We start from the raw sequence: 23,042 nt of genomic DNA on the forward strand, positions 1-23,042 counted from the left end.
AGCTAGGCATGGTTGTTCCCTTGTTCTTGTTGGACTTCCCTTTGAACTCACGTCGGTCGTCGTTTCCGGTTACCTTGAACTCACATACTCGTACGAGCATACGTACTATTAAAGTGTGCACTGCTGATTGGCTCGCCCTATATATAGAAAAACAAAACACCACAGGGTCCGAGGCGTGAGAAATACAGTATAAGGTGCGGGAGCGAGTTTTGGGCCGGCCTGGTAGAGCGAACGCTTCAGGCGGCGATTCCATCTCGCTCCGCTTAAGGCGAGCGATAGGAGCTCCCGAGCGCGCCGCCACGCGCCCTTGCCGGCAGGCGGTCCCCCGCCCCTACCTGCCTGGGCGCCTCCTCCTGCCCTCCTCGGCTCCTTCGCCACGCGCCGCCGCCAGGTGCGGCACTGCCTCGACCTCTTCTGCCCTCACTTCCTATCTTCGTCAGTCCAATTGCTCGCCGCCTCTTCGGCTCAGCTGCTTCTCCTCTCAACTATGCAATTTCTTGTTTTACAAAATAGAGAATGCACAACTCCTACCTCATTGAGTTTGAGTGATTGTGGTTTGGTACTATGGTTTAATAATTGTTTGCAATTGATTTCATGTTATATAGATACAAGTTTTCCATTGACCTCAACACCGAACGAATTGGCAAATACAAATCCGAAAAAGACTCCTTAAATCGAAGTGTCTGTGGTCATGGGAAGCTCGGATGAACTAAACTAGTGATATGGTACTAACAATGGATTTGAAAATACGTGTTCATCTTTGCTATCATCTACCAAATATTTTATGCTGTTATAAAAAATTGTTTTAGGAGTCCGTCAGTGCCTCCTTTACCGCCTTACGATTCTGTTTTTGTCAATGCCATTGTCAACTGTTGATCCATGTGAGAAACTGAATTGGTCTGAAATTCACAACACCTGCGATTCCGAATTGACATGATCTTATAGAGATTTAAAATAATAATTTCTTGTTTCTGTTTTGATCTTTCAGCTTGTGTAATGACATTTGGTGTCTACAGCTGAACTGTACAGGAAGCAATCCAAGCTTGCGAGTTGCAAAGTGCATACTTAACGATGGCAACACCATCATCGTCCTTGGAGGGGCTGCCTGAGCAGGGCGGCGCCGATGATAAGCTATCGACGCTATTCACCGGGGCCACGGGCTTTGCTGTGGACAACTACACCTGGTTCGCGGAGGCGCGGATCAAGGCCGCCTTCTACCCCAAATTCGACAACGAAAATTCCGACCAAGAGGTGCGTGGTCGGCAGCTCCCTTTACCTTGTGGGTGTTTGCTGGATTGCTCCTTGCTTCCTTCCCCTTGTGACAAACAATGCTAACTCCTTCATGAGCCACTATTAGGTGTTTTTTCCCCGTGATTATTTTGGTGGTTCTGATCATCTCATACTGTCTGGAAAATAATAATTTATTTGGTTGCAGCCCACCAAAAAATCTACGAGCTGTACAGCCAAACAAGACTGTCATAATACACCCCTTGGCTAAATCAAGACATAGTTTCTAAATCATCCATTGCTTAATTGCTTTAGTTTTCCATTGTATTGATGACATATCAGGTTATTGTCTTCTTCTGAGTAATTCAAATGAAATTATCTGCTGGGCATCACTGTGCGCTCTTCTTTTTAGCTGTTGATGAACGCTTGAACATGCTTTCTGCAATCTGCGTGGCCTTAATGGGGTTGATTGATATAGCCACATTTACTTTTATCTTATTGTAGAAATGTTTAATGAACTGGCTATGCAGTAAACTTGTTGGTAACAGTAGTGTTTTCTGGTAGTAGTTTGGGAGTCTACTACTTACATTTAGTGAATTGAGTTTTAATTAAAAACCTTTAGTGGGAACCTTACCCCCATTTTTGTGATGGCAGACAAGAAATCGGATGATTGGCATGGTGTCACGTGGCTTAGCTACCATGGAGGTATATTTGATTTCTTTTTTTTCTCCGTTTCATCAATTACTGATTTTATTTTAGCTAACTACTTATAAGGATGGTTTTCTCCAGGTTACGCTTAAGCATTCAGGATCTCTATTCATGTATGCTGGTCAGCATGGTGGAGCATTTTCCAAGAACAGCTTTGGAAATATGTAGGTTCTGCTAGTTTGTCTTTTATATTTCTTGAGCTATTTAACTGAAGGTGTAATTCCTGCTTATAGCTACACTGCTGCGGGCGTTTTTATCCTGGGCCGTATTTTTCGTGAAGCTTGGGGGGAGGAAGCTCCTAAAATGCAAGACAAATTTAATCATTATCTCACGGTACTCCATGCCCAATGCAAATTTCCTCATAGAACATACATGCCTTTTGACTTCCCTATTATCATGTTTTTGCGTTTCTGGTCTGTGCATCTTTTGATGCTTGATTTGCATATAGTATTGACACAGAGCCTTGAACTAAGGAGAATATTATTTTTCATTTCATATTTCACTGCTTCTATTTTATTCAGTATAGATCTTAATTTTGCAGACCCTTGAAGTAGCTTAAGAAATCACATGTCTATCCTCTACGTTTCAAATTATGTGGCCAATAGTTTTTTGGATCTTGTGTCAAATTATAATGCTTGTGTGTTAAATTGATGACCTTTTCTCTCCTATTTGCTTATTTGTTTCCCTCAATATTTATGGTGAATACACATACACTAAATAATCTCTCTTATTCCAACCATGGGTACCATGTTCATTTCTCTCTACCGCTCTCTTGGTATCATAGCAACCTTAATCCCCTTGTTTAACCCAAATATGGTTTATAAAATGAAAATGAGGGACTATTAGGTAACAGACACATTAGGAATCACCATTGTAGCTATGCTGTTTAATCTTTATTTGATGCATAGTTTATTCGAACTAAACACTCATCAAGAATATTCTGTTTATTCTTAGGGCTTTTCATCGTTTGCATTTCTGCTTCTCAGCAGTTTTCTTAAGATTCCTGATTTTGTCTCTGTTTTGTGCTTCTAGAAAAACCGGGTAAACATTTCAATGGAACTTGTGACAGCTGTATTAGGAGACCACGGACAAAGGCCAAAGGATGATTATGGTATGTGCAACATCCTTTTTCTGTTCATGTTGTTATTCTGTCTTTATGCCGTATTTGTCTTGCTTCTAGTTTGGAGAGGTTACTTCACCTATTTAACTATGGCATCATTTTTAATTCCATGAATTTTACCATTCTTGGACTCTTGGTAGTCCTTGTTTACAACATCTCTTTTGAATGCATAATTATATGATTTTATTTTTTCCTTTATGCAGCCGTGGTTACAGCTGTAACAGAGTTGGGTCATGGCAAACCAAAGTTCTATTCTACTCCGGAGGTGATTGCCTTTTGTCGAAAATGGCGCCTCCCAACAAATCATGTCTGGCTATTTTCCACAAGGTGGCCATCTGACAATTTTATGTTAAGAAAATTCTTATGTCAAAGTTACTTGACTGCCTTGCTCGATATAAGTTTCCATTCCAAAGCTCTTTGATATCAGATGTATCTTCATTTTTCCCTGGGTCTTCTTTTAATATTATTATTCTTTCTGTTGATATCTTTGAAGGGAATCTGCCTTTTCTTTTTTCGCTGCCTATGATGCATTGTGTGAAGAGGGGACTGCCACACCGGTTTGCAAAGCCCTTGACGAAGTAGCTGATATATCTGTACCAGGTAAGCGTATCTTGAATAATAATTTGTGGTCTTACACTTCACAGCTGTTGTAAAAAGTCATGTCTCTTTTATTTGTAGGGTCAAAGGATCATGCAATTGTACAGGGTGAGATACTTGAAGGTTTGGTTACCCGAATGGTTAGTCGTGAAAGTTCAGTTCAAATGGAAGAAGTCCTGAGAAACTTCTCACAGACTCCATTAGATGGTGGTAAGCAAGTAAAATGATGTTGACTTGTTATTTGAGTGCAATAGATAAGCCGTAAAGATAGTTTCTGCTGTTCGCAAACAATCTCATACAAGTTTTCACCTCAATGTTAAGCTTTTGTTCAAATAGAACTCCTTATTTGATTTTTCCCATTCAAAGAAAAGTGGCTACTTCTCATTTGTTTGCAAGCTTTACCATATGAAAGTGCAAGGCATGTTGCCATCTCCTGTTAGACCTTCAAGGGTAGATGTATAAAAATAGGGTACGCCTTGGCGTACTCTCAAAGAAAAAGAAAGTTCTAGGGGTGTTTGGCTGCTCTTGGCCATATGGGCTATTCTACATATTCAATTGTATTTTGCGTAATATGGTAGAGCAAGGGACAAAATGAAAATCAAGAAAGGAGGAGAATCGAAATACTGGAAATAAAATACAATTATTCTTGTTTGGGAACTTCACCTTTTGAAATGGTTCTTATCCATGCTTTTTTCCTTGTAAATATTTTCTGATGCATCTGAACATGTTGTACGAAATAATTCTTAGTGCAGTCGAGTTGTGAAGTTGTAATACATTAGTTTTTATCGTTTACAAAGTTACTTTCCTATGCAGTTGACTGTGATTTAGGACCAACTTTACGTGAAATATGTGCCCCTGATAGGTTAGACGAAATGCAGGTATTGTCTAATGTTGTCAACTGGTATTCACCTTTTTCATGTTTTTATTAGTTTCATATCGGTTCAGTCTTGCAGTAACTTCTTATTAATTTTATATGAACAGCAAATTAAAGCAATTCTTGAAAATTTTGGATCTTCAATGTATCCAGACCATTTTGATTGGTCTGGAAATGGTGGTCTTGATGCTCAGTCTCGAAAAGCTGGTGAATCTGTTGTTGCTGAGTTTTTGCAAGCACATCCTACAGACTATGCAACTAAGAAATTACAGGTTAGTAATTTTTATTTGTTCTTGTCTAACATTAAGTCTTTCACAATTGCAGTAAATAATATACATACTTCCACTGTGAATGTTGATTACTGCAAATATCAATAATCCACTAACTAGTAGTAGATGATAATTTATTTTGTCTTCCCTGTTACAGGAGACGATTCGTTTGATGAAGCAGATGAAGCCGAGTTGTTTTCCTGCAGCTTTTAAATGTTATGGGAATTACCAAAAATTTGATTCTCTTTCAAATGATAAGTATTACAAGATGGTTATCCATGTGCTTGATGATTCTGTTTTTAAACGTTATCGGCAAGAGATGAAGTAAGATTGTGAAGTCAGTGACGCGTACCTCACTAGCTCATTGGAGTACTATTATCCTTTGCCTTTTGGGATTTATTATTTGTCATTAGATTTAACTGGTCATGTATTTTTTAGGAAAAATCAAGGGTTATGGCCATTGTATAGGGGTAAGATGGACCATGTGACTTAAAATTCTTCTCGTATAATAAGTCAGTGTGTCATTGACTGACTTGATGTTTCATGGTTAGGTTTCTTCATTGATGTCAACCTGTTCAAGGCGAACAATAAGAAGGCCGCTGAACTTCCCAAAGAAAGTAACATTTTATTGAACAGCATCGAAGGTTCCTTGGATTCAAGTTCGTCAGTTAAGGATGGTCTGGCTGACGAGGATTCAAATTTAATGATCAAACTAAAATTCCTGCCTTATAAGGTACGTCATTGTATTTGTTTTCAGCTTATAGGGTTTAGGTGCTCGCTGATCACTTCTTGATGTACGGATACGATGCTATTTACTCTGGATTGCTCGCTTTCATTTTAACATTTTAACATATAATGCTTACAAGCTTGGCATATCTGTGTGGACTTCTTTCCTTTAGAAGCTTATTTATTCTTGCACGGTGGAAAGCAATGCAACAAAATTGGATTTGTATCTGTATCTTCTAACAGTTCTCTTACATCGCTACCTGACAGATAAGGACATTCTTAATTCGGAATGGCCTCTCCACCATTTTCAAAGATAACCAATCTGATTATAGTAATAATTACGTAAGGTATGTCATGTATCAAATCTCAATTTTTTGTTCTTCACCTTTCAGTAGCTCTTTCGGTATTGGCTAAAATAGATGAGCATTGCCACAAGAGTATCTTTTATGAAATTTACGCAGTTACTAGTTTTGATATAGTTTCGTGCTGTCCATAATTTCTGCAACGCTAGAAAAACAGTGCTAATGCATCCTCTAGACATCTATTTAGCTGATATGCATATTAATATGAAATGTTGATACCTGTAAAGCGAGGCCATTCCCATGTTGGATACCCCGTCTGTGATATTCAAGGATGTTTCTTCATCAAATGATGATTTGATTATTCATGATTTCAGCCATGTGAATCTTTTCTGGCTGAGTTGTCAATTGTGACTACTATAAAGTTTAAATTGCGGTTGGTGCTGTTGTATTGAATGCAAACAGTGCTGCCTCTGATATAAATGGTCCTGAATGTGTTAATAGGCAAATGGAGAGTTGGGGAACATCAGAAAGTAAACTGAAAGAGCTTTGCATACTGTTGAATAAATGGTATATTACTAACTTCTTTCTCTTCATGGGAGGTGTTCTTTTGGGTTGTACCAATCATTGTATGTTTCTTTTAATTCAATTGGTTTGCCAAAACAGGGCTACCTACATTAGAGGGAAGTATGACAATGAGTCACTCTCGTCCTCAATTTATCGTACTGTGGAAAATTTAGAAAGAAAATATCTTAGTGAGGCAGAGCCTTTCCTTGAACAATATGCTAAGAGCAGCCCTGCAAACCTGGCTTTGATAAGGGCTGCTGGCGACATGGTTCAAACAGAAAAATTCTTGGCCATAGTTGATGCACAGAGAGATGAAGAGGATGATTTTCAGCCAGAATGTGGGGCAGCGCCTTCTTGTCGTACAGCTTCCCTCGATGTTGTTTCAAAAACTGAGGGCCTTATCGTCTTCTTTCCTGGTAAATTCTATTTTTCTTGGAAGTTGGAACAGATTCTAACTTTTATGTTTCATAAGCATTCTTCATCTTGAGTTGATTTTAATCATTAGAATAACTGATACACAAATATTTATTACTCTCAATATTAAAAAGCCCGATGAATCATTTGTACTACCATTATACCCATAGGTTGTTGAACTTGAACTCAGAACTTGCAAGTAGGGCCTATGTGACAATTGTTTGATTCATCTATCCTAAGCCTCAAACAAGCAAGGTCTTGACTCTCCTGGGAACAAATCTCTGAAAATAAAAGAAGATAACTGATTTAACACCTGCTTGGTTGGCATCGAACCTGACCTTCAGCCAGAAACCAAGGTGCCATACCAGCTGGATCACATATGGCTAGATTAGACCATTGTTTCAGGTAACTTCAGGTTTAACTAACTATATGCCCTAAATTTGTTGGTTCTGGATTTTTCTTACCCTGTGTGAGCATTCATAGTGAACCTATTTCGTGTAGGTTGGTCTTCTCTCCATTCTCAAACATTAGCTTATGAAAGCTTACAGCTTATAAACCTAATAAACTAGATAAGTAAGCCAAAAAGTTGTTTGCAAGCAGCTTCTGAGTGGATCGTTGTTTAAGCAATACTAAGTGTTAGACCAACTGTCTCTATGGACATGGGCTGTTTGGCTTAAACTTACAAAACAAGTGCGCATATGCTAGAGTAAAATACATCGTGCATCACCAAACTTGACACCCTAACCCGCCTCCATCACCATACATCGGAATACACATTCTACGTACCAAAAGATGGCTATGAGGCTCATCTACGGTCATTTTGTGGCGTAGCGCAGCGTATTCGCTGATGTGGCAAGTGGTGGACCCACTAGTCAGGTCTTAGACAGTTTTGACAGTACAATTGTTTTACAAAAAGCTCCACAAACAAACTACATCCTTTAACTTTGAGGTCCCTCCAAAATTCCCCACCTTAAAAAAATCCGGCGGATCACGACCGTGCGACCCCGCTGCTTCCACCGCGGCCGTAGGGGTCCGCATCTCCTGGATTGGGCCGCTGGATCAAGGGGCACAACCGGCACAACCGCCGCCCATCCAGCACCGCCCCGCCCATCCAGCACGGTCGATGGAAGCGGCGCGGGTGGAGTCGAGGATGCGGTGAGGCGCGACGCCCTGACCCCGTGGGTGTCAAGCTCAACTTCCGAACAGTGTACCGCGCCTCGACGGGCAGCCCCGCTGCTCGGCCTCCTCGATCGAGCTCCGCGTGGACGACAACCTCGACCAGATGCCCTGCTGCTCCGCGTGGACCGCCGGCGTCGCCAGTGCAAGCGGGGGTGCCCGAGGCTCCGAGGATGCTGGAGTTGGGCGCGCACGCGAGTTCGACGGCCTGCAGAGAAAGTACCTGCTGGCCGGTGGCGGAAGGTTGATGGCGGTGCGGAACCAGCAGGCTGGCAGAGGAGGTGCGCCGGCCACCTGTGCTTGCACGGAGGAGGCGCGCCGGCGGCGACCCCGGCACGAGGTGGAGGCCATCCATGACCGACCGCTGGTTCTGGCACAGAGGCGTGCCGATGGGATCCTTATCTCTTTCTCAATCTTTTAATTTAGTCCTCTTGGTTTTTAATTATTCAAAAATAATCTCTGTGCAAGTAACTGGCTGACATATGAGGTCAAATGTAGGCCATGTCAGCAAAAATACGACGCTCTATCCTCGCCAGTGACCAATAGGAGCCGTGAGCCGTCTTTAGTTACTGTATATTACGTATTTCTGTGTACGGTGACCGAGGCGGGCAAAGGTGACAAGTTCAGGGACCCCGGATGTATTTTACTCATATGCTTATATCAGACCAACCGGGTTCTAAGATCATGATCAATATACCACAATTTTCTAGCTAGTAAATAACCTATAGATCTTCCTCTTTTCCCTGCCAAGTTCATTTTTTGTCGTTCTAATTTCTATTATGTTTTTTTTCCGAAATGGATCTATTGTGTTCTCTTGGTCCTCATCATATTATTTTGGTTTCCGTCATGCATTTTATTTTTCTTCTTTCAGGTATACCTGGTTGTGCAAAGTCTGCTCTATGTAATGAAATATTGAAAATGCCTGGTGGCCTTGGTGATAACCGGCCTCTTCATAGTTTGGAAGGAGATCGTACTAAAGGTACGGAACGTTTGTCAGTATTCTTTGGTTGCTGCGTGCATAGGACCAAAACATGGATTGGAGGAGGTCCACTTGTTCTTAGATCTTCTGCAAACAGAATGCGTGTTGACGTGTGCAATAGTGCAGTTTACATGTGCTTATGATAACAAATACAAATTTGATAATTCTGGCAGCATGTAGCCATTGTTCCCAACTTTATGCTTTATGTAGTTGCATCCTATTGTTCACAGTGATAATTGAATAATGGAGTTGCACTCCTTGTTCAACAATAAGAACTTCCGGCAAGATTTTCTTTTTCTGAAATAGTTTATTTTCAAGAAGTATAATATTCCATTGTGCTAGTGGCAAAAGACTTACAGTCGCTAGTGTACTTTCCACATTTGGTAGTATTATCAATATATATTGATTTGTAAGCGGAAGGACCCTATTTTAGTAATCTGGTTTGGTTGCGAGGCCTAATTCGGAAGCCATCATTTTGAGTGGACAAAATAAGACAATATTTTTTTTCTGCGAGGACACACAAGTAACCCACTGACTGGAGCTTGCACTCAATTGTTGGTGTCACTGGACCGTTGGGCTGTATAACAAGGTGAGGTGGGGTTTTTTATTTCCTCTAAAAATGGAATCCAGATCCCGGAAGGTGGCAGGACCAAAATAAGACTGTATTTTTACTCAGAAAGGAAAGCTGCTCTACTGAAATAAACAATAGTTGATATCCTGATGTAGATGCAGTTCTTGAAAAACTAAGGGAATGTGATTTTGTGTTTACTTTCAGCAGTATATATTAGCATCAGTTGTTCTATTGGTAGATTACTGCATAAATAAATATATGCCTGTATACTTGTTTCAATTTTCTTGGCTGTTTTAGGTGTTATATTTTCTTCTAGAGCGAGGCCGTTTCGACCTTTTTGTTAACTGTTGACCCTTACAGGAAAATACTGGCAAAAGGTTGCTGCTGAGCAAAAAAACAAATCATTTAGAATAATCCTCGCCGACAAAAACGCACCAAACAAGGATGTGTGGCAGCAGGCAAGTTTACTTTCAAATTAGATCTAGCAAAGCTATCAATGTCATTTCTTTCTCATGCTACAATTTAGAAAGAACGGAACTGGTGGTCCATTTATTCTAGATCGAAGATATGTGCAGGACCACAAATGCGGCTGCTGTTCCTATTATTCCTGATTCAGAAGGTAACATCTGCTTCATCATTTGTTGCTCCGTTTTTTTTTTTTTTGCCACTTCACAAATAACTGAAAAGGAAACCAATATTTAGAAATTTAGCGCTCGTTTTTATTTATGATAGAAATGCAACACAGCAACCTTTGATAATAATTTGGATGATGCTGGAGATATTATGGGCTTCAAATCCCCATGAATATAGTACTTTCACAAGTCTGTAAGATGAGCCCTCTAGGGTTCCGACTCCTTTGAAAGCGGTTTGAGAGATGTGAGGTTTGAGTAGTGTGGCAAAGTGAAGCTCTGCCTCGTTCTCTCCCTGTCTCCTCCACTTGTGCCGCCAGGCCGGAGTGAGTTGGGAGGGGAGGTATGTTGTTTATAGGAGTAGGTGCTGCAGTGTGTACTTTGGTTTCCCTTTTCTAGCTTGTTCATCTGGTGATCAGTTCGTGTTCTGTTGGTGGTGGGCGACATTACCCCCTTGTCTGTCTGGTGACGCCAGCACCAGTGGAGAAGCATTAAGCCAGATCTGATTAGCACCACCTTCTTTCACGTAGATGTTTCTACCACTCTTGTGCCAAAGTCTTCAATTGGTGATGACGGCACCAGCGGAGGGAGCCATGATCCGCCCATGCTATCCAATCCGGTGCCTTCAAGTTAACAATCCCTGCAAATCGTTCTTGCATTCGTCGGCCTTCTCATCCAGAACACCATGTGCTCGGCGAATTCGTTCATTTGTGCTGCATCTCTCCATGGGTCTGACCAAGCGGATTGGTTTTCAGTCGACGCATGTATTCAAAATCTAGTGCCTGGCGTTAATTTCTTCTTGCAAGGATGATGTATTTCTGGTTCATCTCAAGCGCCCTTGTCAGGCTGGTCTTCGTCGATTTTACTTTCGATTTGGTGTCCTTTGTTCTTCCCAACCCCTTGATTGGAGGCCCTCACTGCGGCTATGGAGGACGGAGCCGTGCTTCAAGCAGACATGACATGACTTGGCGATTTCTCTTGATTCTGCACGTGTCATGAGCTTTGGACCTTTGATGGAGCAAAGATCCTTCTTCTCTGTTTCCAGTGGAATTCTCACCTTCAATGATGTTGGAGGGATGGGCCAATGCGGTGGAAGCACCACTGCAGTTAGTCCACAAAATGGCGGGCATGTGAAGTCCATAGACAGCTGCGGAGGAGCAACAGACGTGTCATCAGCCTTCATGTCCCACCCTATGGAGGAACTTTTGGCAGTTCATATTTCTTTATGGTTCTCCATGTAAAACAAGGCTGTACTTACATTGATAAGTATGTGTACTTTGATACTGTACCTGGTAATCTGTACCGTACAATATAGTTCAGGGAATAAATTTACAAAATAGATAACTCTACAAAACCCCGTGATTAGAGACTATTTAATTCTAGAATATTTTTCCCATCTTCAGTGTATCTCTGTTTACGATATTGGTTTTATTCTTGGATTGGATCATTAAATTGCTTTGTAATTTTTGTTCATTTCCTTGAAACTGCAGGTGCCGATACAAATCCATTTTCACTTGAAGCTCTTGCTGTTTTCATGTTTCGTGTACTCAAACGGGTCAATCATCCGGTATGGACGCAGTATTTACACTTTACACAAGTTTGTAGATAGTGACTGCTGTATACTGTATATTGTCTAACATGTTATGACCACATATAAAGGGGAATCTGGGCAAGGATTCACCGAATGCTGGTAATGTTTTGCTAAAGTTTTACAAGCTCTATGATGGCAAGGTATGTCCTTTCCTAAAAAACAATTTCAAATCCTGTTGGAATATGCCATATTATCTACGAGACTATGACATATAACAAAAATGCACTTCCAGAGTCGAAGAGAATTTGAAAACGAAATGTATGAGCGTTTTGGCTCCTTGGTTAAGATGCCTCTCCTGAAGCCAGATAGGTAGACACTTTCACATATTCCTATACTGGTTCTACCATTTTTTGAAAAGACCTGTTTCTTACCAATCTTATACTTTATCTCTTTTCATATTCATTTACTGCTTACCTAAAATATCCTATTTGTTGAGCGATGTGTTTCTGTGTTCGTGTATGGGGAAATACTTAGAACTAGAACTTGCTCAGTACCATTATGCACCCAGAAGTTTATAGCCTTTCATACTATATATGTACCAGAACATCATGCCGTGAGAAATCCGGCTTCATTTTTGTTTGTACTTTTGTTGGTCAGAAAACTTGTATCTACTAAACTGCTACTTGGCTTTTCTTAATTTCAGAGCTCCATTGCCTGGTAATGTCAAAAGTATCTTAGATGAGGGGCTTGGCTTATTCAGTCTGCATGGAGGCAAGCGTGGAAGGTATTTAACTGTTACCTGTTAACCCCTTGGTAGAAAGCTAGTACTGTGTCAGCTGATAATGGTGGCAAAAGCATAATTCTGTTATATATTGGCTGATTTGACCAATAATATCGAATCAGAGGGAAGCCATCAAATGGTTCAGATGTTAGTGAAGAATGGAAACAGTGGGAGGAAAGGCTGCGCGAGATCTTGTTTGGGTATGAAGATTATCTTAAATCCATTCAGGTAATCATATCTCACTATTATACATAGGAAATCTGTATTCTTTTCAGGAAACTAGTATTTGATCAAGAAACTTCAACCTGTGGACATTTAGAACAATAAAGTATCAAATTGTCAGCAAGGATAAGGGGTTGCGATTTTGCACTACCCCATGTTGTTTTGTCAGACTAATAATAATAGATAAATTTCTAAGCTTATCTCAAAACAAAGAAGTTTGTGGCAGATCAACCTTCCAAACTCATTTTATGTTCCACTGTTAACTTTATGGACTGACACGCTCTATTGATTTAAGTCAAACGTGAGGCTTACAAGAGAAGACACATAAACCCTAAACTTAGTGTGAAAGATCATATACGCGTACCTATTTTCACACACATTATTTGTTGTACTACCCTCTTTACTTTCAGGCACCTACGCTTACACATTTAGGTACCGACCTCCCCTCACCCATTGGGGTAATACCCTCATTACCCTTTTTGCACAAACAATTTTTGAAATGGGGCACACTATTTTTCGCGAAAACGCAAAAGACTTGCGTTTCGATGCATTGATAGATTGAAATGGGGCACACTATTGGTCTTAACATTTACTCTTATCTCTGGTTTAGTAATATCAGTTGAGATAACCTTACATTGCGATATTATATGCTTTAATTAGGGAGTTATTGGCTACCATGCACTAGTCCTGCCTCTAAAAGTCTGAAACCATAAAAGGCTTTGAGTTTACAATTTCAGTGCACAGGAAGATTATGCTTTTTTTCGCTAAGGGAAGAAGCTAATTGATTTGTTATGTTACGATGTTTATTTTATTTAGGTTCCATTTGATGTTGCGGTGAAAGAAGTAGTGGAACAGTTAAAGGCTGTGGCTAAAGGTGATATCAAAACACCTGATACTGCTAAGCAGAGGTTTGGCAATATCATTTTTGCTGCGGTTAAAGTATCCCAGGCAGATATACTGGGTCTTCTCCGTAAGGTAAGAACTGTATGCTCAGCTTAGTCTCCAAAGCAGGAATTCTTTGCTCAGCTCAGATGCACTCTTTCCGTGCCATAACATAAGGTGTTATTACAACCAATATGCTCCTATATTGGTCGTAATAACATCTTATAATATGAAACGAAGTGATATTAGATATTATTTGCTGGGGTGTTTCTCAGTCATAGGTTTGTGGCTAGGTTACCAACCCCATGGCGACATCCCATATTTGGGGTATGACAGTATGTTATCTTATTATGGAATATCCATGGATAATGCTCTGACTTTGACTACACCGTGCTTATTGCACAACTGAGCAGGTTGCGGAGAAGGACACTGATGTCAGCAATTTTCTCAACGGCATAAAATTAGAGAATAACTTGAACAAGGTGCATATCACCCTTGCTCACAAAGGGGCCCATGGTGTAGCTGCAGTTGCAAGTTATGGAGTCTACCAGAACCAGGAACTCCCCGTATCGTTTAACACCTTGTTCTACAACGATAAGATGGCTGCTCTCGAGGCGCAGCTTGGAACCGTAAATGGCGAAACTATTGTCTCCAGAAATGATTGGCCACATTGTACTCTCTGGACTGCCGCAGGTGTTGGACCAAAGAAAGCAAACACACTACCGCAGTTGGTTTCGGAAGGAAAAGCAAAGCGGGTGCTGGTTGACCCTCCTATCACAATATCTGGAGTTCTTGACTTCTACTAATTTTCTAGCTTGTTTTTTATAATTATGTGGTGCAGAAATAAATATAAGAGTCAGGAATCATTAGATAGCCGATGGCAGCGACGGCTTTGTAAATATTACTCTAAATTTTATGCCACAAAGTTTTGTAGTATAGAGTGGGATTGTGATACTCATACTTTTTATGATTCCGAACATTGTCAAGCCCTAGATATAGTTGAAGCATAATTATGATCACTGTGCATTCGTGCCTACTAATCTCATACTATCACATAAGATGACTTTTGAAAATGACTAGAATAAAAAAATTGCGAATTATATGGCGTGGCATTCACGATCAACTCATGAGCATTCCTATGCATATGCCCACATTCATGTCATTTTCATTCTTGAATTGCCATGTTATTCGCCAGAACTCGAAACTTTCAATTGTATCGTTTTATGTGCATAACAAAACCTTGTAAAGGTAGCTATGTTCCTCTCATCTTGGAGCTCATTTTGTGCCATCAATTGCCAATATCATGGCATGGTGCGCATCATCTCCAGGTCGCCTTCCACGGTCGTCGGCACCAAACCGGGCAATAGATGGTAGATAGACCGTAGCATCGCATGGTGGTGCATGCATGTGCTCAACGTTTTATTAATCTAAACGCTAACTTTTTTTTGCGAAACACAGTATAAATTAACAACGCAAGCGATTACACATACATACACTTACTCCTATGAAAGCACGCACGTACATGCTACACCTATGTGCACCTCTTTTTTTTTGCGAAACACAGTATAAATTAACGCAAACGATTACACATACATACACTTACCCCTATGAAAGCACGCACTACATGGTACCCCTATGAGCACCCTTTTTTTTTGCGAAACACGGTATAAATTAACGCAAGCGATTACACATAAATACACTTACCCCTATGAAAGCACGCACGTACATGCTACCCCTATGAGTACATCTGAAAAACTGAGTCAAAAGTCTTGAGATTAACGAAGTCACCACAGATGTTTAGCCGCCGAGAGGAACGTCGCCTCCCGTTGAAATATATTTCATCTTTTAATAAGACACCAAAGTATCAAATCTCGGGTTTGAACTCTGATGGGCTGGGGATGACCACTGCCCTCCTAACCATCCAACCACAGATTAATTCTCATGTAAACGCTAACCATGCAGGTATGCAACATGTTTCATGAATTTGGTCTACAAGTACAAGATACGAATATGGAATTACATCATTGTTCAATGTAAAATATGGGTTCCAAATCTGAAATCTGAAATCTACAAGTACAAGACACGAATACGTGTACACATAAGATAGGTACTGAGGTGTGGCTTATTGAAAAAAATATTTTGAGAAAAGTACACCTATCTATTTATAACCCTCAACAACTGTATACAAAAATTCTGAAAGTAATACATAACAGTTTTTTTAGACTATAATAACATAATAGTTTATACAAGGTATTTTTTTTTTGCGAATTGTTATAGTACAAGGTATTTGAAACACGACCTGAAGCGTATCCCGTGAGCATGCGAGGCCCGTCGTCAGGGCCTAACTCAGCTTGTTGCAACCAAACTCTTGCATCCGCTGGCTTTGTCCACGGGTCAAGCCCTCCTCCTCCTTGATCAATCGTTCTCCGCCTGATCCACGCGAGGCTGCCGCCCATGACGACAGAGAGGTCGCCTGAGTGCCGCAGCAGCCTCCTTAGCCCCCTTGGCGCCGTGACAACTACCACAGCCGCATCGGCCGCTGCTGTTTCCTTGCCAAACGATCTCGTCTTTGACATCCTTTCCAGGCTGCAGGTGAAGCCCCTGTGTCGATTCCGGTGTGTCTCTCGAGGATGGCGCGCCCTCATCTCCGATCCAGTCTTCGCCACCATGCATAAATCTCCGATCGTTAGTTTCTCCAAGGAAAATCCATGCGCTTTATACCGGGACTTGCGGCTGATGGACATGGATGGCAATGTTGTGAAGGCGATAGAGGGCAAAGGTAGCATCGGGCTGCACTCTACAAGCGTAGACAGCCTAATCTGTGTCGTCGCCAATGTTTTTTCCGGTCTCGCCCATGTGGTCGACCTTGCCACCGGGGAGGCGCTGCTAGACTGCCCAGAATCAAAAGACCTAATAAGCTACCGCCAGTGCGTCTTTGGCTTCGGTCGCAGTGCACCGTCCGGCTTGTACAAGGTGGTCCGCCTATGGGATTATCAAACTGGCTGCGAGGTCCTCACCGTAGGAGAAGACACTGAATGGAGGACGGCGCAGTCATCCCCAGTCTATATCTCCGCGTATCGCAGCTCCCCTGTTGCAGTCAATGGCAACATTTACTTCTTGATCTCATTTCATTACCGTGGCCCCATCCGCCCATTATTCTAGTTCTAGGATTTTATGGGTGACACATGATGGTGGAAAACTGATCTTCTACTCTTTGCTCAACCAACAAGAACCCGGTACTCCAAGTCTACGATACCAATTACAAGACATGTAAAAGGCTACTGAAACTAGACTGCGGACCCGGGGTAGTTGGCCTTTGCAGCTTGCAGTTGAATGGTTTTGTCTCCACAAAGATCTGATACTGCCTGCAGCAATTTGAATCGTCTCTCTTTTCTAGTATGTCTTTCTGTACATGTTACTCGTGAACGCATATGGTTCTTTTACACAATTGGGGCAACTTTTTTTGCCGCAGTCTATTAATTAAGTTAGGAGTTTAACAACAATGTAAAGTCTCCATATTACAACAAAATATCTACTCTCCCGCTATTAAATTACTCATACGCTTAGCGCCCGCAAGCACCTAAAGATGAGCCTCGTGTTTGACCTTCTCGAGGAGAACCAAATGTGAAACATGCTTGTTGTGGAAGACAAGAGCATTTGCGCTTGTTCCAAATTTCCCAAGATACAAGGAAGGCGATGGAGGCTAGATTTTTGCACTTCGTCATGGAGGATCACCAAGTGAGGATCAGCTATGTCGGCCAAGAAGTAAGGTCAATGAAGTGAAGCCCGAGCCAATATTTGATGAGGTCCAAAAGCCTTAAGGCTAATGTGCTATGAAAAGTGAGATAGTCAACCGACTCAAGAACTCTTTTGCAAAATGGACAAATGCCACAATTTGGTCACCCTCTCTTCTCAATACGATTGACCATCCATGTGAAGCACTTGATTTTTTTGTAGGTGTGGGGTGTGTGGGGGATCTTACAAATCATGTTGGTAGATAGCAAAGAGGTTGCCCGAGGGAAATGAGCTTTGTCAGTGGATTTGTTCATATTGCCCTTTTTTGGTTAGGTTCCATTTGATATCATACATAAAATTATTATAGAGATTGACATGCCAAAGAAGAGTCCAAAGAGTAATAAATTGGCGGATGTGATCCATAGAAAGGTTAGCATTCATTTTGATCTTGGACTTTATCGTAGCGCCATGTATAAGGTCCTTCTTAAAGTCACACATTTTTCTCAAGGACACCATGAAAACAAGGGGCACTATGTTTTTCGGCTTCCAACTATTGAGGAGGACACGTGATGTCGAGGTTGAAAGCAAAGCGTAAATCCGATTTTAAAATCTACTAGGTAAGCCACAATTTTTTAGGAGGTCAAGAATGTACTCCCAACTAACCGAGTCAAACACCTTGCAGATGTCAAGCTTGAATAATAAATCTGGGAACTTGTTCTTGTGTAGACTTTTTTGCTTGGTTTTTGATATAGAGAAAATTGTCATGTACTACCTCCGATTCAAGGAATAAGGCTCCCTCGCTTTACGTATTTTTTGTTTGACCAAGAATTACTTCAAATATATAAAGATTGTTTGTATGAAATTAGCATCATTAGAAAGTGTTTTTCAATACGAATTCAACGATACTAATTACATATAATATAATTAAAATTTTATTGTTTAATTTTTATGGTCAAAGTTCGTCTTGAAATACGTGTGCGTCTTATTCCTTGGGACGAAGGTAGTATGTTTCTTTTCTTGATGACCACGCTTTGGTCATTGTAGAGAAGGTCTTTCGTGACTCATGAGTGGCCCAAGCCGAAGGGAGAGCACTTTTGTAACTATCTCCGCAATACCATGGATGAGGCTAATGGGGATAAAAATTTAAATATCTTATGCCCCATCATTTTTGGGCAAAAGAGAAATGTTTGCGAAGTTGAGCCAATGAAATTTCCTGCATGAAGGTTTCCGAAGAGGTTGATGGCTCTCATGATTAATTTGCACAAGTATTAGTTAATTCTCAGAGTCAGATCTTACAATCTTCATGCTTTTGTACAAATTCTTATATTTCATTTTCATATTTTTAGCATATGTAAGATGTGAACGAAGTTCGAGTATATAATACCACCGATTTAGCCTGAGTAGATATTGTTTCTATTTCAGTTTCATATACTATCGGTATGTACACTTCTAGAAAAATGCTTACCGGTGGCGCACCAATTTGTACTATAAGTGGCGCACTAGTGGTGCGCCACTACTAGAACACCAATGCTAACAACTAGTAGTAGTGCACAATCTAGTGCGCCATTGCTAAGGCATATATTGGTGGCGTACCATATAGTGCGCTACTACTAGTTGCCAGGTGCGCCAATGGTTATGCGAGGTGAGCCACTAGTAGAAAATTAGGTGCGTCACTGCAATTTTGAAATATGGATCTGGATCTGGCACCTATTTATTCTCATTTTTTATTGTTTTTTTCTAGTTTTTTGCTTTCTGAATTATTTGTTCTCAAACCCCGAGAGGAGGGAGGAGGAGGGAGGGGTTGGCGACTGGAGAAAGAGAGAAGGAAGGACTGGAAGAGGCTGGAGGAGAGGAGGTCGGAGAGGAGGGGAAGGAGGAGAGAAGGTAGGGCGCTGGAGAGAAGGGATGAGGAGAGGAGGCTAGAGAGGAGGGAAGTGCACCGGAGTGGAGGGTGGAGGAAGGAGGAGAGGATGACAGATCGGAGAAGGAGAGGATGGAGGTAAGGAGGATGAGAGGAGGGAGGTGGATAAGAGGAATATGTGGAGGAGGGAGGTGGATAAGGGTAGTGGGGTAGGTGGTTGGCCGTTTCAAATTTTGAGGATGGAAAAGTTAACAGTGTCACATGCTCTTATGGTGGGGCTTGGGGCCTGCCGAACTCTTGGGGTAGGGCAACCTGCTCTGATTCTGTGAGGGTAGTGTGTCCTCTCCGACACCCTTGATTCTTTCTCATGGCCTCTGAAGACATCGGGTATGTTCACGGTTCGATCCCTCTATCGCAAAATTTGGGAGATGAATCACTTCAACGACATATGGAAGATCTCCATTCCCCTTAGGGTGAGGGTATTCCTTTAGCAACTTATTAGGAAGCGTTTTCCCTCTTGCGACAATATCCTCGAATGTAGTGGGTCTGATACGTCCATTTTGCATCACTATTTTATATCATAATTTGCTGTTATTCATTGATATATTTCATATTTAGAGGTGATACTTATGTTATTTCATCTATTTTGCATGTTTCATGATTATTGGAGGATCGCGCACCGGAGTCAGGATTCTGCTGGAAAAAGCGTCGTCAGAATGCAATATTTCAGAAGATCAATAATTGACGGAAATTATATGAAAAATCCTATTTTTCCAAAAGATGAAGAGAGCCAAAAGGAGGAGCCGAGGAGGGCCGCCATGGGCCCCCCTCACAGGCCGGCGCGGGCCCTGCCCTGGCCGCGCCGCCATGTGGGGAGGGGGCCCACAGCCCCCTCTGGCCTCCTCTCCTTCGCGTACTTCTTCATCCCGAAAACCTAAGCTCCAGAGTATAGTCGCGAAGAGTCACAGCCGCCTCTACATCGGTTGGCTCTACATCGCAACTGTTCTGAAGAGTGGTGCTTTTGTTACAGAGTTATCAGTTTTAGCATCCAAGCTGATGGACCAAATCTCCGGCCTACTGCGATCAGCTGTGCTATCGTCATCGGTAGGGCTGGCTAACTTGAAGGGATGACTGAATTGGCCTGTCTCGCAGATTATCGTGAGAGACCGATGCGTTGCCATCAGTCATTGAGCGTTGATTAGGCTAACAGTCGACAAAGTCAGGTGAGGAAGAATCGGCTAAATCAGCATAGAGGACATCGGCAAAGTCAAAGGAAGTTTTCATTGATAATAAGATTTCTTACAAAAAGAAGCCGATTGTTCGACAAAAGGGAACAGATTACTACTGCTAACCCTATGCTAGTAGATCCCTACTCTAAGGGCTATTGCTGTCTTCGCCATCGCTGGGGTAGCTGCCGTCATTGCTGCTGTCGACGAGTTCCTCGTTGCTGCTACTGTGACCTTCAGCAGAGGCTTCTTCCTCGTCATCATCATTGTCCTCGTCTGACCAAGCCCAGCCTCGGATGCGTTTTGGCGGCGGTTCGTCGGAGGAGGTGTTGTCCTCCTGTTCCTGCTTCATGTCGGAGGAGATGTCTTCGTCTTCGTTATCCTCTTCTTCTTCTTTGGTGACGGAAGTGAATTTACCTCGGAAGGGAGGATCGTCGTCGTTGCTCTCCGCCTCCAGTACTCCGTCAACCAGGAACCGGAGGTCATCTTCCCCGTCAGTGAGGGGCATGGCCCCATCTGACCAGACGAGGTCTTCGCCCTCTGGTACGAAATCGAAGTCCCACTCCCGCTTGTCCCAATGCTTGGGAGCACGCCGGTTGTACGCCTCCATCTGGTCGTGCTCTGGAATTGACTCGCTTGAGGAAGAGGATTGGAGGGAAACGGAAGAGGAGGAAGAAGACGACATGGCTATGGAAGGAGAGGGTTTTTTGGTGCCGATAGCTAGAACAGAGGAAGGGGATGAAGAAGGCTAATCAATCGGCACGGTTAAATAAAGAGGGGCCTGGCGGAGATTTAATGCCATTGCAGTTTCCGAGGAGGTGATGCTAAAAGCTATCGAATTTTGCAAGAGAAGCTGAGAAGACAGGGCATCATGATGAAGGATACTGCAACGGTTCTGCTCTGCCACGACATGACCCTTCGAAGGAAAAACAGAGTGGTTTTGAAATTATCATTACCAAAACCAGGGGGGCATGTGTTATCACCAGGATTTGACCGAGTCAGAGGTGGGCCGTGATCAAGATGGACTTGAAGATTATATACGGAAGAAATACGTGAATCGGCCTTATATGCAAAGTTTGGGCTAGTTTGCCCTTGTATCTGTAATATGGTAGATCGCATCTTAGATTAGAAGATAGAGTTTGACCCGTGCACGGTTAGGTGCACGCCTAAATTAGAAAGTCCCCTGGACTATAAATATGTATCTAGGGTTTATGGAATAAACAACAACCAACGTTCAACCACAAATCAATCCTGGCGCATCGCCAACTCCTTCGTCTTGAGGGTTTCTACCGGTAAGTATCATGTCGCCTAGATCGCATCTTGCGATCTAGGCAGCACAAGCTTATGTTGTTCAAGCGTTGCTCAAATGCTGAAGCCTTTTTGATGGCGAGCAACGTAGTTATCTTAGATGTGTTAGGGTTAGCATTGTTCTTCGTATCATATGCTGTCGTAGTGCAACCCTTACGCATCTAGCCGCCCTTACACCTATCTTAGGTGTAGGGGCGGCACCCCGCTTGATCATATTTAGTAGATCCGATCCGTTACGGTTGCTCCTTGTTCTACAAGGATTAGTTTAATATCTGCAATAGTTAGGCCTTACAAAGGGTTGGAGGATCCAGCGGCACGTAGGGTGTCGTTTGCTAGTCCTAGACAGGATGTTCCGGGGATCAACCTCGTGTTGGTTTTTAGGCCCTATCTAGGATCGGCTTACGATCACCGTGCGTGGCCGCGAGGCCCAATCGTGAGTAGGATGATCCGATTATGCGGTGAAAACCCCAGATCGTCGTAGATCGTTTTAGCTTTATCTTGATCAAGCAGGACCACCATATATTCGTGCACCTCGTACGAATCATGGGTGGATCAGCTCCTTGAGCCGATTCACAGGACAACCTGAGAGCCGATCGAGGCTCGTATTTAATGTTTACGTGTATGCCATGCAGGAAACTAAGCGAGGCATCTCCATCACCTTCCCGACTGTGCATAGGTCGGGTGGCACGCCTTGCATCAGCATCGGACGTGTGTACCAGAGGCTTTGCGGGCCGTCGCTCGGAGGGACCAGGGCCAGCCGCAGCCCTAAGTTGTTCCCGGCTCTACTGTGTTGCCCGTCGCTGCCCGCCGGTGGGTTTTGACCGCAACACATTCTGGCACGCCCGGTGGGACAAGCTTCGACATCAACCACATCGCCATCTACATCTGAGATGGCGGACGGCACGCCAGTCACGTACGAGGATCTGCCCGACGAGCTCAAGAAGAAGTATGACGAGGTCAAAGCAATCCTCGAAGCCGACCTCATCGGCTCTTTTCACAGAACCCGTTCGCATGGCATCAGGTGGAAGGGGTTCTCGCCTAACGGTGCACTCGATGGGATAGACCTCTCTGCCCCGTCAGAAGAACGCACCAGGTCCCTGCGGCAGGAGATCAACTACATGGTGGCTCACTCGCTACACCGCCACTCCGAGAACCTGGTGAACACTTTGGAGCGTGTCGCTCTTCGGGTGATCCAGGAGATCATGAGGCACCAGTACTCGCCGTCAGGACCGGCTCTCAGGACACATCAAGGAGAGTTGCCACTCCAGTCCCGTCCACCGCTGCCATTTGCGTTGGCAGCACCAGAAGTGCCGAACTCACCGGCATTCGTCGTCTACAAG

General features: G+C 42.7%; 2 protein-coding genes across 4 annotated transcripts; both read left to right on the forward strand.

Moving 5' to 3' along the window:
- The first annotated feature begins 208 nt into the window (after nt 1-208).
- Nucleotides 209-14,591, forward strand: LOC127308703 (tRNA ligase 1). Of its 3 annotated transcripts, none has more exons than XM_051339607.2 (27): nt 209-391; nt 989-1,251; nt 1,882-1,932; nt 2,017-2,099; nt 2,169-2,268; nt 2,968-3,046; nt 3,259-3,382; nt 3,549-3,655; nt 3,734-3,862; nt 4,466-4,530; nt 4,634-4,798; nt 4,953-5,119; nt 5,234-5,265; nt 5,347-5,528; nt 5,789-5,868; nt 6,325-6,390; nt 6,487-6,803; nt 8,849-8,956; nt 9,888-9,985; nt 10,086-10,146; nt 11,647-11,723; nt 11,816-11,887; nt 11,980-12,056; nt 12,391-12,471; nt 12,591-12,696; nt 13,507-13,665; nt 13,986-14,591. In XM_051339607.2, exons 2-27 carry the CDS (start codon nt 1,072-1,074, stop codon nt 14,376-14,378), a joined length of 3,159 nt encoding a protein of 1,052 aa, XP_051195567.1. In that variant the 5' UTR covers nt 209-391; nt 989-1,071; the 3' UTR covers nt 14,379-14,591. The 3 variants fall into 3 exon arrangements, with proteins under 3 accessions (XP_051195567.1, XP_051195566.1, XP_051195568.1); XM_051339606.2 differs by having other exon boundaries at nt 1,017-1,251; XM_051339608.1 differs by lacking the exons at nt 209-391; nt 989-1,251; nt 1,882-1,932; nt 2,017-2,099; nt 2,169-2,268 and having other exon boundaries at nt 3,259-3,381.
- Nucleotides 14,592-16,026: 1,435 nt separating this feature from the next.
- LOC127310711 (putative F-box protein At1g47765) lies at nt 16,027-16,734 on the forward strand. Its single transcript, XM_051341362.1, has one exon. It carries the CDS (start codon nt 16,027-16,029, stop codon nt 16,732-16,734), a length of 708 nt encoding a protein of 235 aa, XP_051197322.1.
- Nucleotides 16,735-23,042: the final 6,308 nt, after the last annotated feature.

Source organism: Lolium perenne, chromosome 6 (assembly GCF_019359855.2).
Source record: "Lolium perenne isolate Kyuss_39 chromosome 6, Kyuss_2.0, whole genome shotgun sequence".
Taxonomy (NCBI): Eukaryota; Viridiplantae; Streptophyta; class Magnoliopsida; order Poales; family Poaceae; genus Lolium; species Lolium perenne.

What these genes read in the sequence shown, in the direction of transcription:
- LOC127308703 (XM_051339607.2), top strand. Translation starts at nt 1,072, where the DNA reads ATGGCAACACCATCATCGTCCTTGGAGGGGCTGCCTGAGCAGGGCGGC. An exon ending in GTCTGGCTATTTTCCACAAG is followed by an intron (nt 3,383 to 3,548) that starts GTGGCCATCTGA and finishes ATATCTTTGAAG; the next exon opens with GGAATCTGCCTTTTCTTTTT. An exon ending in CCTTATCGTCTTCTTTCCTG is followed by an intron (nt 6,804 to 8,848) that starts GTAAATTCTATT and finishes TTCTTCTTTCAG; the next exon opens with GTATACCTGGTTGTGCAAAG.
- LOC127310711 (XM_051341362.1), top strand. Translation starts at nt 16,027, where the DNA reads ATGACGACAGAGAGGTCGCCTGAGTGCCGCAGCAGCCTCCTTAGCCCC.